Source organism: Pristis pectinata, chromosome 24, assembly GCF_009764475.1.
Source record: "Pristis pectinata isolate sPriPec2 chromosome 24, sPriPec2.1.pri, whole genome shotgun sequence".
Classification (NCBI taxonomy): Eukaryota; Metazoa; Chordata; class Chondrichthyes; order Rhinopristiformes; family Pristidae; genus Pristis; species Pristis pectinata.
In genome coordinates, this window is record NC_067428.1 from 26,372,424 (window position 1) to 26,387,519 (window position 15,096).

General features: G+C 42.0%; 1 protein-coding gene across 1 annotated transcript in view; it reads right to left on the reverse strand.

Moving 5' to 3' along the window:
* Nucleotides 1-427: 427 nt before the first annotated feature.
* midn (midnolin) overlaps nucleotides 428-15,096 on the reverse strand; it is a 30,977-nt gene continuing 16,308 nt past the window's right edge. Inside the window, exons 6-8 of the mRNA XM_052037515.1 lie at nucleotides 12,851-12,968; nucleotides 11,904-12,188; nucleotides 428-3,562 (exon numbers count right to left, since the gene is read on the reverse strand). Of these exons, the coding sequence (XP_051893475.1) occupies nucleotides 3,300-3,562; nucleotides 11,904-12,188; nucleotides 12,851-12,968 (666 nt within the window). The 3' untranslated portion in view covers nucleotides 428-3,299. The remainder of the gene's footprint in view (nucleotides 3,563-11,903; nucleotides 12,189-12,850; nucleotides 12,969-15,096) is intronic.

Sequence of the window (15,096 nt, forward strand, 5' to 3'; positions counted from 1 at the left end):
CAATTCTGGCCACTGTCTGTAAGGAGTTCATATGTTCTCCGTGTCTGCGTGGGTTTCCTCTGGGTGCTCCACTTTCCTCCCACATTCCAAAGGTGTACGGGTTAGGAGCTGTGGGCATGCTATGTTGGTGCTGGAAGTGTGGCAACACTTGCGGGCTGCCTCCAGAACATTCTACGTAAAAGGTGCATTTCACTATGAGTTGCGATGTACATGTGACAAATCTTAATAAAAAAATTTTTTTGCCTTTGGTTATCCATTAGTAACCAATACAGGAGAAGTATCTTGTACCAGAACAGGAGAATGGCCTCTCCAACATTGCCTTGACAGAAAATGTAAAAAAAAAATGTTTGGAGAGGACCTTCAAGCAGAAGTTAGAACAACTGAACAATAAAGTCGGTGATAATAAAGCAACACAAAACATGAAAAGTATGTTTATCACCAACATTTGGTCTTTTATTATTATTTATACCTGTGGAGTTGCTTTTTTTCCTCCAATGCTATACAAAAACCTAATACAAGTTTGTACATGTTCAGATTACCACATAACAACCAATTACTGTATGTCCCACAAACCATTGTCAAGTCCTAATGATACATGCATGTAAGTTTATCTACATACCAATACATAATTTACTGTTTTCTGCTTCATTCCAATGCTTAGGATGACAATCTGTCAACCCTCTTGTCTTGCCAAGTGTATAAGGCAGAGGTAAATGCAAAATCCCAAGTGACAATAATATTTTGGTTATATTTAACCAACCCCAACCCAAGTGAACTACAAGGCCCATTCCAAGTCACAATGAAATGTATTGCTTATAACTATGGAAACTGGTGCAGATTCCATGAAGGAGATTGCATCAACCCTGGCCGTGTTCAAACTGTGACGTCGCTTCCCCCCCCCACCCCCAAACTTTCAAAAGCACAAATAAATACCTAGTTCACAGTCACCATTTTGGTTTATAAATTAATACAGTCACATTTGTGCTACACCAGCCTAGCTAGAACATTGTATCTTTTTTTTTAAAATTGGCTACAAGAATACAGAATATTTAAATGAGGTGTTCATACATTTAATCCTCACCAACAAATTGGTGAATTAATGCTTCTTTACGTTTTTCTTTAAAACCAGGATAGGGGCACAATGGAAAGCACACAGTACAAAGTCAGTTAAATATATATGTTTATATATAAAAAACCTACAGTAAATACGAGCAGGAAGATCACAAACAGAAGTGGGACATTGTAACGTGTGCCTAGTCACAAAGGTACAGGACAAGACAGGTCCAGATGGCACATTTTGATACACTACAATGGCCTTGCAGGGTCTTAACTGCACACGTAATGGAGGCACAGCCTATTTACGTCTAAATGAAGCTTGGAGTAGAGTGTTATAACATTTTTCTTTGTACAGTAGCAAGCGTAAACAAATCTCAATTCCATGACAAAGACAGGGAAACACATTGACAATAGGAAGACAGAGAGAAAAGTGGGGAGGGGAGGAATGCAGCACTGGCCTTTCCATAGACTGTAAGTAAGAGCACGAGTGGGATAGGGGGAAATTCTCCCAGCTGAGGCCAAGGACACAGAAGTAGACTTGGGATCAAAAAGGCACTTGTGTTCCTAACACTGGTGAGGAAGAGACTGGGTTGTGACATCACAGTATTGCAACAGTAGGACCTTGGGTACTTCAGATACAGATTTTAATTTGGCTACATTGCCAGATAAGTATAGTGCCAATTGTTTTGAAAACATTCTTTTAAAATAAAAGGAACACACCTCACACACTGCACTTTGCACTGTGGTCAACAAATGCCACATATTCAAACTTCATCTCCAACTGGGCCCTACTACAGAGCACCAAGCTAACCTTTGCAGTTTGAGAATGCTGGGCCGTTTCTTCAAACAGCCGATAGCTTTTGGTACTGAATTTCTAGAGGGGTATGCAGGCTTATGCAACAAGTTTTGATTTAAACACTCCACCCCACTACACATGCTGTTCTTTCTGTGCACACACATCAACATGTAAAATTTGTTATATATATATAAAAAATTGGTGGGGACTTCTGCCTATTTTCTTGGAAAATTAAAACTTGTACCATTGGACTAAATCATAATACTCACATTGGGTCAAGCAAAGTAGGAAGTCTTATGTCAACCCCACGGCCTGCGTTATATAATTACCTTTGCTCCCAGGCCTAAGTCAATGTCCATCACTCGGACTGCACTAAACAAAGCTTCCATCCACTGGCAAGTCCAAGATGTGGTTTGCAGATAGCAAGAAGAGATAACTTGAATAATGGATCTTGCAATTTATCTACAGTCTACATTAGCTTGTACTGTACCACAAGTGTACCTCTAAATGATCTGGCTCAGTCGTGTAGGAAAAATTACCGATTAAAACAGGTTTATTCTGCCTCCCTTTGTAGAGATTCCCAGCCCCCTTCCCAAAACAGCAGGGTGAAAGTGACCAAATTTAACGTCACACTCTCACCAGAACAGTTCTACTCATGTCAGCAATTTAATCCTTTCCCGTTTGACATTGGGCATCATAAATAGGATGAAGAGCAATACCCACTGTTCTCGTCTCCAAAGTCAATAGCTTCCACAGGGTCAGGCACCTGTCGCCATGGACACGTGCAGTCACCACTGGACAAACTCACTCAAATGAAAGCTACCTGTTGTCACACTGTTAATAATTGTGCAAAATTTCAGTAACTAAATGCTTTCAGAGTGTTGGTGAACAATGCTACATACAGTATTATTTATGGATTTTTAAAAAGACTTCATTTCTTTCCTTTATGATAAAAGTATACACCACCCTCCTTCTCAATGAGGCAAAGGAGGCACTTTTGCAATTGCAGCGCTCCTGCTACCTTTGCGTGAAAAAAAACAGTGCAACCATGGCAACAAGCAGCTTTACTGTGCAGCTTTTATCATCAAGAGGAAAGGCATTCCCATGTCCTGACATGCCAAATCTTCTCTGATCTCCGTCATAATTGACCATTTTGTAAGGCAGCCATTTGTTGTTACTGCAGACACACCAACTACTGTTTGTTAGATCCACTTAATCATGTGACTTTCTCCACCTTGAACTGCAGACGGCATTCGTGTTTTGTGGGAACTAAATGTTTTTCAGATGTACAGTCCTGATTTCAGAAGACCACATTTTAAAGTCTCTCTCCATCTTCTGTATATTCCATTTGCAACCACCAGACGTTTGCTCAGAGTACATTTGGTCGCTGAAATCAAAAGTGAAGTCCTGCTTATTTTTTTTAAATTACGCCCCTTGCCAGGTAGGTCTATGCCACAACAAATTCAGACTTGATATCAGCTTTGACTTCAGGCTTCCATACAGAGTCATCAAAGTCCAAGTCTAGGCTGCCATCACTAGATACGCTGCTGTTGCTGTTCGTCCGGCTGGACTTACGGTTAGGCAGCCACTGATATGGCGCTCTGGCGTCCCGCCGAGCCTTCCTACGCATTCTCTTCTGTTGCATCAGCAGCTGCAGGCGCTCCACTTTGCAACGTGTAGCACGGTTTTCTGTCTGTCTCAGTCGATCGCCTGCAGTGAAAGAAGGAATTAAGATATTTATTTATTAGTCACACGTACATCGAAACACACAGTGAAAGGAATCTTTTTTGCGATACTGAGAACATGCTGGGGGGCAGCCCGCAAGTGTCGCTAACATAACATGCCCACAGCTCCTAACCTGTACATCTTTGGAATGTGGGAAGAAACCGGAGCACCCAGAAGAAACCCACGCAGACACGGGGAGAACGTACAAACTCATTACAGACAGCAGTGGAATCGAACCTGGGTCGCTGGTGCTATAATAGCATTACGCTAACCACTACACTACCATGACATCTACCCTATAATACCCCCTTAGGGCCTTATGTTTCAATAGCATCACCTCTTCTAAACGCCAAAGAATACAGAACCCTACCCAACCTGTTCAGTTAGCAGTGGAGGGAAGATGGGGGAGGGGGGTTGACAGATCACCAATGCAATACTGGATGTCTGGCAACTCTGACTAGAGGGCATAGGTCTAAGGTGAGAGGGGAAAGATTTTAAAGGGACCTGAAAGGGTAATAGAGGGTGGTGCATATGTGGAACAAGCTGCCAGAGCTACAAGATGGGAACATCTTTTCATACCTGTGAGTTGTATTATATTCAAATCATGAGGGAATGTAGTCTTTTTTGCCGGGGTTGGAACCAAGAGCTAAAATGGCATAGGTTTGAGGTGAGGGGAGTGATTTAATAGGAACCCGAGAGGCAACTTTTTCCATATATGGAATGAGATACCAGATGAAGTGGTTGAAGCAGGTACATTAACAATATTTAGAAGGCACTTGGACAGGAAAGATTTAGAGGGATAATGGGCCTAATGGACCAGCTTAGATGGGCATCTTGATTGGCATGGACAAGTTAGGCCGAAGGGCCTGTTTCATGGGCTTGAATTCAGAAATTAGGGTAATTTCAAATAAATCACTATGACCACTTAATATGCTTAATTATTGGAATTAGCCAGGTCTCTTACTACACAGCTGGAATACATCTGCTAATCACAATTATGTTTTAAAGAACAAAGTTTCTATGATTGATTTTTTATATCATTATTAGATCTGTCTACTTTGGACTCTGGCATACAGTGGCTGCAGTGTATACAAAATGCACTGCAGTTACTCGCCAAGGCTACTTTGATGGCACTTCCCAACCATACAGCCTCTGTAATAGAAGGGTATGGACTACAATCACATGGTAATGTCAGCATCTGCCAATAATACTCCAAACTGCACACCATCCTGACTTGTAAATATATTGCTGTTCCTCCATTGTCACTTGGTCCAAATAATCCTGGAGCCCCCAATCCAACAGCACTGTGGGAGAACCTTCACCAGAAGGCAGGCAACACCTCAAGGCGGCGACTCACCACCACTTTCTCAAGGGCAATTAGGAATGGCTAATAAATGTTGGGCTTTCATAAATAAACTTAAAAACAACAGTTTGTTGTTTTTTTTGTTGTTTTTCTACATTTTGGTTCTTAGTTCACTGCCCAGAATCTTTGGAAGTTCTCGATTCTACTGACTTGCCTTTATTAATTGGGTTGTTTCTCAAGCATTGGCCTTTAATCTCAATGGAATATATTGGATCTAACGAGCCCAAAAGGGGTTAAAAGCCCAACTGTAAATGAGGATGCATTAGTCATAGAAAACAGAGTCATTTCAAAAGATCTTGCTACACCCCACTGAATGGAATTAAATAATGCCAGTACATTAGAGAAGATCAATCTTGCATTAGAAACTCATGGGAATTGTATTGATTAAACATCAGTGCTAGTGCATTCATTCATTACCATGGGAACAGAGAGCTAAAGGTTATTCCTATGGCTCCTACAGATCTTTCTTTGATAGAATATACGTTAATGGAAATTCAAAGAACCAGCAGCACCTCCATGCCTCAACACTACTTGATGTGCTTTTAGTTTGTTCGAAGGATGTAGGAACACATTAATACTCATTTCCAATTTTTTCCCATTGTGAAAATGGCATCTTATAGAAATATTGTATTTGTTTTCCATTATCCTTGAGCAAGGAATAGATTAACAAACAAATTTGGCATTTTGGAAAGCTTTTATGAACAATGCTTGGCCCTTTTTGTAGAATTATCCCAGGCTAATATTCTGACTCTTGTCTTTTGCAGTGACTCAGCTGGTTTATTCACTGAATCTCAAGCCCAGCACAGCCCAGGTGGAATTTCCAATCAAAGCCTTTGAGCTAGCCGATTGCAGCTGGGACAGCTCTGGGAACCCTGCAAATTGGTTGCAACCCAAATAAGAGAAGGGAAGGCCAACCAATTTCTCTGCTCTTGATCAGGATCCATGGTCTGCTTCTAAAAAGCAGTGTTTGCAACTGCCACACAAGACCAGTGTTAAGTCCAGCCCTGAGACTAACCAATGGTTATTATATAGACTGCTGGAATCATTTGTCAAACCAATATACAAATTGGTCAAGATACAGAAAGATTGCCACTTGTGTACCAGGTCCCACTGGAGTCAAACACAGTTTTCATGAAACAAGCTGTGTTGCTCCCTCACATTTAAACAGTGCAGCCAAAGGCAAGTGAATGCCAATATTTGGATTTTGCTGTTTGAAAAGAACTGGTGCAAGGCTCAGAAGTGTGGAATAGGGCCTGTTGCTTCACTCCTAGTGGGACACTTTCAGTCACTCTCACTAAACTCCTTCCACCTTCTGAAAGAATCACCTAGACATCTCCCCTCTGCCGGATTCCACAAATGCACAATTTTAAATTGGTGCCTCACGTTCAGTCCTTATCTTGACTTGCAACTCCCTTCTATAAATTGTCATAAGATGCACAATTTTCACATATCACTATTCACATTTTAACCATTTACTCTGAATGGCAGATGGGCAGAGAAAGATTGGAAAGATTACATTCCAGAGGCTTATGAAAACATTAATTTCCCTTTCAAATTCCATGCAATCAAAATGATTTCATTACTCTTATTCAGGAGTGCACTTCAGAATCACATTCTGGGCAAGTCCTTCTTGAAGTTTAAAAATAAAAGAGAGGAAGCCATTTCCTGTTGTAGACTTTGCCTTCTATAACGGCAGCAACTGTCTCATCATTATTTGGCTGTTTACAGAATGACAAATTATCTCACCAAATGGCCAGTTATATACAAGCCTGTTCATGGCTGTTACTGGACCATCAGGAAAAGTATGCACTCATACAGAAATTGATCACATCTACTGCACATCCCAAGCCACATTACAATATTTGACAAGCAAAAACTTGCAGATGCTGGATTATCTAAAACAAAAACACCAAGAATTTAAAAAAGTGGAAAAAGAAATAGTTAACTTTTCAGGTGCAGGATTCAGTTCTGATGGGAGACCCAGACCAGAAGCATTAACTGTTTCACGTTCCATAGATGCAACCGGACTCGCTGACTTAAGCATTCTGTTTTATTTCAAATCATTTTTGATATGCTGCCATTTTACAAATACAGTAAACCAACTGAAAGCACAGCAAGGTCCAGATTGTACAATTTTGTTTGGTTAAGTGGCAAGACACCTCATATTTCACAAGATCTCTTGCATCCAGCTGAGAAGACAAGATATTGGTTTAAGTATCCCAAATACAGTAACAATGGGTTACTATTCCAAGGTTTAGTTGGTAAAGTTGGATGAACATGTTCAGCCAAGTTGACCAGACTAACCTCAATAGTGAGGCATTGAACCTCCTATCGTGCAACAAAATACATTAAATCATGTACAATGACAGTTTCCTCCAGATGCAAACTGCTCGTACTCCCTTCAGAGCAGAAAGCATCAATTAAACTGTTACTAAAAAAGGCAATTTCCTTTCAGGCCACCAAAGGTTTAAAAATACCTGGCAGTGTTTGATAATGCACAACAGAAATCTGACAGCGGTGACAAAGAGGTCCTCGTGTTCATCAGCAATCTAAGTAGGACTGAAATATCACTCAATACCGCTTAATAATTAGCAGCAGTTAAAACAATCCACAAATTATTTATTTTCTGCCTTCAGATGTGCAGAATAAAAAAAATCTATGCAATTAGGGCAAGACCTAATGTGTGTGCCTATGAATATATGAATGGTGGTGAGAGGGAAATGGGAAGGAAGTTGTTACCTGCAATTATGCCTTTATTACACTTTTGTCCTCTACCGCGTACATCCCTGCTCAAGCAAGTATGAGGAACTAAGGGGTTTCTGCACAGAGTTACAAGCCACACCAAAACTAGTTGAAGTTAACAGGTGTTAATGTTAAGGCACTATGGTAGTTGAGCAAATACCTGGAACAAAAACAAGGTGGAAACCACAAGGTATAGCACAGTTAACCATATGCAATGGCCTACATCTTCCTGTCCCAACCGCCCACAACCTCCTCCACCCCCACACCCCACCCTGTGAGCACCACCTTCCTTCAACGCAACTGCCTGCCGTGTGGGCGGAAAGAATGCAAATACTGATAAACCTATTCCCTGCAGGCTCTCCACATCTGTCAGAAACAAAACTGATGAAAAGTGCTTCATTGTTTTCTCCCACCACCCCCCCCCCACCCCCTTCTCTCACCATTCAATTCCTGTCACGCCAGCACACAAAAAAAAACCTTTGCTGGCATGTGAAATGCAAACTAGAGCCTAAATTGGTTGCATTTTAAAATACAGGCAATAACTTTTCTGCTAGATGCGTTTCAGGCAAACAACTGTTTTTTTTCTTGCAAAGGGGCTACTTTCTCTTCCTTATTCTATTGTTACAGCTCTTCAAATGTGTGCAATGATAAAACAAGTATTTGCAATTTCCAAAAAATATGCCAGAACAGTACCCATGGTTCTGAATCAGTCAAAATCTAATTGTTAAAGTAGCATTACACCACGCTCCAACCCTTGTAAATTTCTTCGGCGGCAGATCTTTCACCTTCATGCCGGCACTTCTGACGGACCTACCCCAGGTCAATCTGGGCTCGTAATATCTTATAAACCAAATGTCATTGGGATGGGCACACAGTTCTTCGTCACTGCATAGGGGGAGAATCACAGCCATCTGCTGTATCTTAATCTACAAGCATTGCCTCAAGGTCTACTTTCAGAGGCAGTTGCTACAAATGATATTTCATGAGGTGGGAATTGGACTCTGTTTCCTTATCATTGGGTTTAATGACCCCACTAATCTTGTAGTTTTGCTACCGATTGCAGCAACAAAGTGAGATATGATCAACTTTTTTGGAGCTGATTCACTTGTGTGTTCTTAGGGTGTGTAATCTGGTACCATTGTAGGTTATTGAAATAGCTTTCCTCCTATGGTTCACTTCTCCCCAACTGTTCAAAACCCAAGTAAACATGAAAGAACACGTCTTGCTAAGGGACAGAGACAGAAGAGTCTCTGCCTACTGCACCTGAAGGATACAGACATAGTTGAATAGAGGAGGTATTGCTTAGGTCAAACACAGTCAGTTATTTCTTTGAAATACCCAAAGGCTGCAGAGGTAAACTCTAAGGACGATAAAATGTGCTGGAGGTTTGAGGTCATAAAGATGGTGGACCAGGTTCGACTTAAATATTGTTGGAAGGTTGGAGGAAGAAACTTGGAGAGAGAGGAACAGATTATCTTGTCAGATGACAGGCTTTTACTCATATCTAGTACACAAGAGAAATCAGGCAAAAATCTTCCTCAGATAGCAGCAGTATTCAATTCTTGGACAATTTTGAGTTCTCTAGTGAATGATGGAGATACTGGGGTGGGGGGAGGGAGAAGTAGAAGGGCAGCGGGGGAAGGTTGTCAGACACAGACTTTATGCAGGTAGCTTTAGTAATGATAAAAATAGATTTTCATTCAAGATCAGAGGAGATGGAGAAGCCAGTAACAACAGATTACAAGAAATAGGGCGCCATCAAAATTAAGAAATAACATGAAATGCCACATACAAACAACTCAGATAAAATACAACACTTGAGACTCGGCATGAACAGAAAACCAGGAGGTGGTCAGAGCGTGACCCGATTTTAGATTTAAGCCACAGTGGAGAAAATCCAATGAATACTCTTTAATACCAAGAAATAATTAGGCTCAGAATTCTTTCTATAAATAAAAGGAGGGAAAAAAAACAGTGCATGGCTGTGACTATGCTGCTGCTCTGACTGCAAAAGCATCATTGTAAACTATTTCAAGAGGATTTAAATAATTCATGGCTGTGTGTGCTGCAGTCAATGGCCTCTCCTGCAATTTCCTCATTCTGTTCCAAGCTACTGACCTCATCTACTACAATGTCAGCTATCTCCACATTTGTCTGAATAGTATGTGCCTTGTTTGGGTCTTTAAATAGCAAGAGAAAAAATACAAAAGACTCCTCAAAGAAATGGGGGGGGGGGGCGAAACTACAACAAATTCTCTTTCATAAATTTCTGTATGGTTTATGCTGAGTGATATACTTTCAGCATGAAGTCAGCGAATTACATTAAGAGGCCCTCCACTCACTTCAGGTGACAGATGTTTCAAAAAGCTGATAATTACAGCCATGAAGCAGAGAAACCTTCACAAGCTGCTGAACCTTTAAAAAAAAGGCAGCCCAGGTACAGACAGGCCCCACTTATGGCCAAAGTAATGCTACAGCATTCCCGAGGTACCTATCCTTGTTAATTCCTCTGGCTCCCAAGTGACGGCTGTTCTATCCGGTTCGACTTTTATCAACAGCTGTTGTAGCACAAGAAAATCACATGCTACCACTATTGCCTAGCAGTCTTTGCTCAAGATACAAGATATTAGTCACATGTACATCAAAACACACAGTGAAATACGTCTTTTTGCATTGCTAAGAATGTGTCTCTTCCAGCGCCAACATAGCATGCCCACAGCTCCTAACCCATACGTCTTTGGAATGTGGGAGGAAACTGGAGCACCCGGAGGAAACCCACGCAGACACGGGAGAACGTACAAACTCCTTACTGGCAGCGGCAGGAATTGAACCCAGGTCACTGCCGCTGTAATAGCATTACGCTAACCACTACGCTACTGTGCCATACAGTGACAGCCTCTGGTAAGAATACACTGAAAAGAAACCCATCAAGCAGAGAACGTTTAAATGAACATCCTGTTCTCAAATGCATTAAGCCCCATTTGAGCCAGTTTAACGTGACCGCATACATTCACTGCCAACAATCCACCCCCGACCCAGTCAACTCTCAGTCCCTTAGCCACACTTCGCATTGAAGGGCTTTCTTCTCCACCACCTCAATCTGCAAACTTCTTTACACTACTCTAAATATTGGCAGCAATTAGACTGTTGGGGCTGGATTTCTCTTTTCTCATTCTCTGCTTGGACACACAGTTCCAGCAGATACACCAGAGTAACTGTCTGAAACACAAACGCTGGCCAAATTTTATAGTCCATACACAAGGGAGGTAGAGACTTCCAAACCAGGTGCCTAATGCAGACTGAAACTCAAATCCCTCTCAAAATGGGTCAATGCTCAATGGGGAAGCTATTTATAGCCAGTCCTACTTGCTCCATGATGAATCATATGGCACAAACTGGGGCAAAACTTAATTCTTTTAATACAATTAAGTTTTGTTATTTGCCTGCTCTTTTACACTCCCTAATGGTGCAATCTGTTTATCCAACGACCATGAACTTCAAACGTTCCAATCTCAGGATGTCCTCAGATGAAGTAGTTCCTCACACCAATGCTGGAGCAGGATAGCAGGAAAAACAGATCCATTGTTGTTTCAAGAATGATCAATTCCTAATCAGCTCTCGATCAGGGAGGGAGGGAAAAATGCCCTCTCACTTTCTTGAAAGTGATTAATCCCTCAATACCCACTGGAAGTACATTTGTATGTGAATTCTTGACAGAAAAGGGCTTTCACAGTGCAATGCCATACCACTCAATGGGAAAGCTACTCATAGCCAGCCCTACCTGCTCCTCAATGAATCATACACACAAAGTGGGGGAAATGCTCAGCATTAAGACCCACACACTGAATAATGGTCACATATATGCACACGGTAAGTAAAACACATCAAAACAAAACCACTCAATAAGAAGTTACTACAATGAAGAATATGGCAAAATGGAAAGAAAATTATGAGTATTAAAAAAATATAGTTAATGCACTGCATGCAAGTTTAGGCTGTCTGCCTCCTCCATTAAAAAATGACTACACCCTACAAGTATTTAACTGCTGCTTTGAGATATTGAGGTCATTGCTTGGAGCAAAGCTATGAAGTGGTCCAAGCGACCACTCCAAGCGAGCGAACTGACTTAAAAGGCAGCGTGCAAGAAGATTTCGTGCACAGGATCACAGGTTTTGAGGAAGTCCCTTTATAGTCCAGTAAACTGTGCTGCAGATGACTCACCACTTGACTTGCACATCCTGATCTGGCTCTGGCACTGGACGAGGGAATGCAGTGGTTGCTGGGCTGTGTCTTCGGAGGTAGTTTTGTTGGAGCAGCCTGGGGAAGGTGGCGAAGGGGACGGCGGGCTGGGTGCGCACTGTGTCTGACAACGCAACTGCGCCAGGGACTGCGGCATCCCCTGGTAGTGACGGGTCGCGCTCAGCAGATCGTTCAGAATCTGCAGGATGGTGGTGATGTCACGGCGGGGTCTTCCAGTGCTGTCCTGGCAGTTTGGGTGCAAAGTGCCTGATTTGGGAAGGAAGGAAAACAAAAGGAAAGTTAACGGCAAACACCACAAACAGGAAGAATTGCACACCGCAATAGCTCGACAACCCAGAACACTTTCTTCTGCTGCTGAGAGTGACCAATTAAATTCCTTTAACTGCCACAAGTGTAGGTTCAGGAGAATACTTCACGTGGGGAACTGAAAATTACACAATACACCAGTGGCAGAAAAAAGTTCCCAATTTAAAAGGGACATCAGGGGCAGCTTCTTCACACAAAGGGCAATGCATATTTGAAATGAGCTGCCAGAAAGTGGTTGAGGTGGGCACATCAGCAACACTTAAAAGCCATTTGCTTAGGCTCATGGATAGGAGAGCCTTAGAGGGCTATGGGCCAAATGCAGGCAGATAGGACTAATAGCTCACTGGGCAACACAGTCAGCATGGACAAGTTGGGCCGAAGGGCCTGCTTCCATGCTGTATGACTCTACGAAGGAAAGAAATACAACAATTTCATAGATAATATTAACAGAGATGGTTAAAGTCAAAACTGCTGCTTAGAGTTCACCAAATTTCTGATGGTTTTCAAACGCTACCTACTCCCCACCGACCGCCCTCTTTGACAACTTTAATACACTTTCACTGCTGAAAGGATTTGAACAAAAGCCGAGTGCTTTGAACTACCTGAGAAAGTTCCTGAGAAAACCCCAGGGGCATGGTTAACAAAGCTCTCGATGATGGCACCTGGTTTCCGAGACTTGCCTGAAGCAGTTGGACTAGTGTTTCTTGTACTGCAGTCACCCTGGGAGAGAAATTGTTCAATGTCAACACCACCCAAATAAGAGAACTAAAAAGTACATACGCAGTATGATTGTAAGCAGTGTCCTATCTATTGTCCCTCATTGATTACAATTCCATAAAGTTGCCAAACCCCCCCACAACATTTACAGAATAATGTGCTGAAAGAAAGCGATGAAAGTGTTAATGGATCATACTTATTACTCAGGAGCAAATCAGTGTGACCCAATTTTCATGTACAAATGCCAATTTCTTGATCCCCTCCCCCTACATCCTTTTTTTGTGAGGCTTGCACTGTTACTGATAAACTGCCTCTAATGGAATGCAAGGCAGGAAGCTGGGAGAACACAAGACTCACAGATAAGCTGACTGATGGTATGTGTCCCTTCTTCCTGCTGAAGAGAGCATTTCCTGGCCTGGCTACAATGTGGGCAATTGTACTACTGCACCTAATCTGGCGCCTTTGCCTCTCGACAGTTTTGGACTGTCTCAAGTATACAATGGTTAATTGGACCGATTAACAGGGCAAGTCTACACTAATGTAAACTATATATCACCAGTTAAAGCAATTCCGTTCTCTCATAGACCCATCTGAGCTGGTCATTATAGCTAATCAGGGACAGCTCTGCTCTATAATAAATTATCTTAATTTCAACTCAGTAATGTTTTTGGCAGGCACAGCATATAGGCAGCTGACAATTCCCAGAAGATATCACTGCCAAGAACCTGGCTATCAGCAAAAGACATCAATAAAATACTTTGCTATTCCTTTTGCATTCTGAAACAAAGGCAGAACTGTTACTTATATTTCCTTTTAAGATCAATTCATTAAAAAGTAAACTATAATATTTATCAACAGAACAGATCCAATATTAATCACAGCCACTTGATGCAATGTTAAGAACATTGCTATGCATTTAAAATGGAGGTGGTGGGGGGGGGGGAGGGGGGAGTGAGCAGATAATATTTTTAATTTACAATTAACAATGTTACTGGATTTCCCCTTTGATTTTCTGTTTGTGTACCAGGTTCCCTTTCTCGCCAATTCTTCCAACCCTCTAGCCTCCAACTTCTGTATCAACCAGTATCCCTCAAAAGTGTCAGTTCACGGTGAAGTTGCAGTTCCACAGATACCCATTGGTTCCGCTGCCATTCAACCATTCTTGACGTCCGCATTAAGTGGGCAACTGAGCATGGACACATGGTTCAGATTACTTTTCCATCAGCAATGTGTAGCATCTGATCCTCCACAGGATTTAGTCATAAAGATGTACAGAAACGAAATAGGCACTTCAGCCCAGAGTCCATGCCAACCATCAGCCACCCATTTACACACTAATTCAACATTAGTCTTTTTTATTCTCCCCACATTTCCATCATCTCCCACAAGATTCTACCACTAATCCTCACACCAGGAGCAAAATACAGTGGCCAATTAACCTACCAACACAGACATCTTTGGAATGTGGCAGGAAACACGAGTTTCTGAAAGAAACCTGTACGATCAGAGGGAACATGCAAACTCCACACAGACAGCACCTGAGGTCAGAGTGAACCAGGGTCTCTGCCGCTGACAGGCAGTGGCACTACTAGCTGCACCACTATGCAGCCCCAATAATAGAGTGTATGGAGGACTGGCAGACAACAAATCCCTCTCTTGCCTAGTGATGTTGAAGATAATTTGAGCACTTGATGTCTTCTATCCCAAGGTAAACCATCAATCACAGTGTGGTTACTGGATATTCGAATACAGAAAGGCCTGGATAGAGTGGGCGCGGAGAGGACATTCCCATCAGTAGGAGAGTCTAGGATATGAGAATAAAGGGACGTCCCTTTACAACTGAGATGAGAAGGAAGTTCTGCAGCCAGAGGGTGGTGTATCTGTGGAATTCATTGCCACAGAGGGCTGTGGAGGCCAAATCATTGGGTGTACTTAAGGCAGAGATCGATAGGTTATTGACTGGTAAAGGGGTTAAGGGTTACAGGGAGAAGGCAGGAGAATGGGGTTGAAAAAAGTTAGCCGGGATTGAATGGCGGAGCAGCTGAATGGCCTAATCATAATTTTGATATTTTAAAACAAAATGATAACCAAATTTATGATTTGCTTGGCTGCATACAACGCAACACCATTC